Below are 1,404 nucleotides of genomic sequence, written 5' to 3'. Positions count from 1 at the left end.
AGCTTCTTGTTCAGATGAAGAAGATAATAGAAAACGTGAAAACGTCAACAACGGAGGAATCAGGTAGCGAGCAGCGGCGGAGCAGTCGTAGATCGGCCGGCGAAGCATTTGGTCGGGGTTTTTAATATATCGGCCGTTAGAAATGAGAGATGATGATTCCAGTCTAGCAGAAATCGAATATTTAGGCAAAAATTATGCAAGCCCAATTAATAATGGGCTTTAATAACTGACTCACATTTAGGCCCAATAAGGAAAGAGAATGTAGTAGCAGGCTAGCAGCAGCAGACTCTATGACTTATCTCTGTCGGTGACTACAGTGTCAGGTGCGGTGCCTCGGTTAGTGTCTTTTAAATAACAGGTTCTTTTTATATGTGATAATTATGTATTTTGGATGTTTACTAACAAAAAAAAAACTATATACTATACATTTTTATGTACCGTATTTTGTTTTTAATTATATGGAATTGTTCAGGAATATTGTTGGAGATGTGGACATAAAAAAAGAAAAGAAAAGGCTGTTGTACTTTTCTAAATCTACCTATGAAATAATTTTTCAAATCTTGTGGTACCCAATTCATTTACTGTACCTTCGATAGATGTATGTAGTTAATGGCTTTATTCTAAACTACAGTTGATAAAAAATAATTGTGAGGTATGGTAGCTTCATTGGGAAAATTACCTAGCTCCAATAACATACTAAACTCATAGCCACAACGGAACAAAAATACAAATAATTTGGCACGCAATGCAACATTACATACCTTTCACAAACCGCAACCTTTTANAGCGCGTCGAGATCTGAGTCTAGGCTTCGCTGGTAAGCGATACATTCGTGAAGAAGTCGCGTCATCGCTCCAACGTCAGTGAGTGATCGTACATACTCCAACGCTTCCGGTGTACCGAATTTAACGGTGGACGAATCCACCGTCTCCGCCGCCGCATCGTCTTGTTCGATCTCCGGCATTTTATGCGAAACTCAGATCTGATCCCTTAGTCGCCACTCTCACTTCCTATAATTTAATCAGAATCTGATATGAAGCAAAAATGGACTTAAACTCATGTTAAAGCCCAAGTTAGGCCCAATAACGAAGACCACGAGACTTTCTTAAGAAACTTTTGAGGAGGTTTCAACGTTTCTTTCTTCTTTCTACATCAGCTCAGGAACCTAAAAAAATGTATGTCTCTTCCTCTCTCTAACATTTTTGCGTTTCATTTGTAGCTTACTAGAGAGGTAAGATCCTAATCCGACACCCGCATCAACGATTCTGGTATCACCGCCTGTCTCTTCTTTAGTAGCATCTTCAAGAAAGTGTTTGATCTTCTCCGACTCATCTTCTTTACAGATTAATGGAATTATCATCTCCCAAGTGTCTGAATGCAATGTTTCTCCGTTCTTAATCACAA

At 38.9% G+C, this 1,404-nt stretch overlaps 2 protein-coding genes across 2 annotated transcripts in view; both read right to left on the bottom strand.

Moving 5' to 3' along the window:
• Nucleotides 1-964, bottom strand: part of LOC104709827 (conserved oligomeric Golgi complex subunit 4-like) — a 5,367-nt gene extending 4,403 nt beyond the window's left edge. The window contains exon 1 of the mRNA XM_010426383.1: nucleotides 829-964. Within this exon, the coding sequence (XP_010424685.1) occupies nucleotides 829-964 (136 nt within the window). The remainder of the gene's footprint in view (nucleotides 1-828) is intronic.
• LOC104707962 (pentatricopeptide repeat-containing protein At4g01400, mitochondrial-like) overlaps nucleotides 792-1,404 on the bottom strand; it is a 3,955-nt gene continuing 3,342 nt past the window's right edge. Inside the window, exon 2 of the mRNA XM_010424424.2 lies at nucleotides 792-1,360. Coding sequence (XP_010422726.1) covers nucleotides 1,166-1,360 — 195 coding nt within the window. The 3' untranslated portion in view covers nucleotides 792-1,165. The remainder of the gene's footprint in view (nucleotides 1,361-1,404) is intronic.

This window comes from Camelina sativa, chromosome 8 (genome assembly GCF_000633955.1).
Source record: "Camelina sativa cultivar DH55 chromosome 8, Cs, whole genome shotgun sequence".
Taxonomy (NCBI): Eukaryota; Viridiplantae; Streptophyta; class Magnoliopsida; order Brassicales; family Brassicaceae; genus Camelina; species Camelina sativa.
This window is presented reverse-complemented; position numbering and strand designations above follow the sequence as displayed.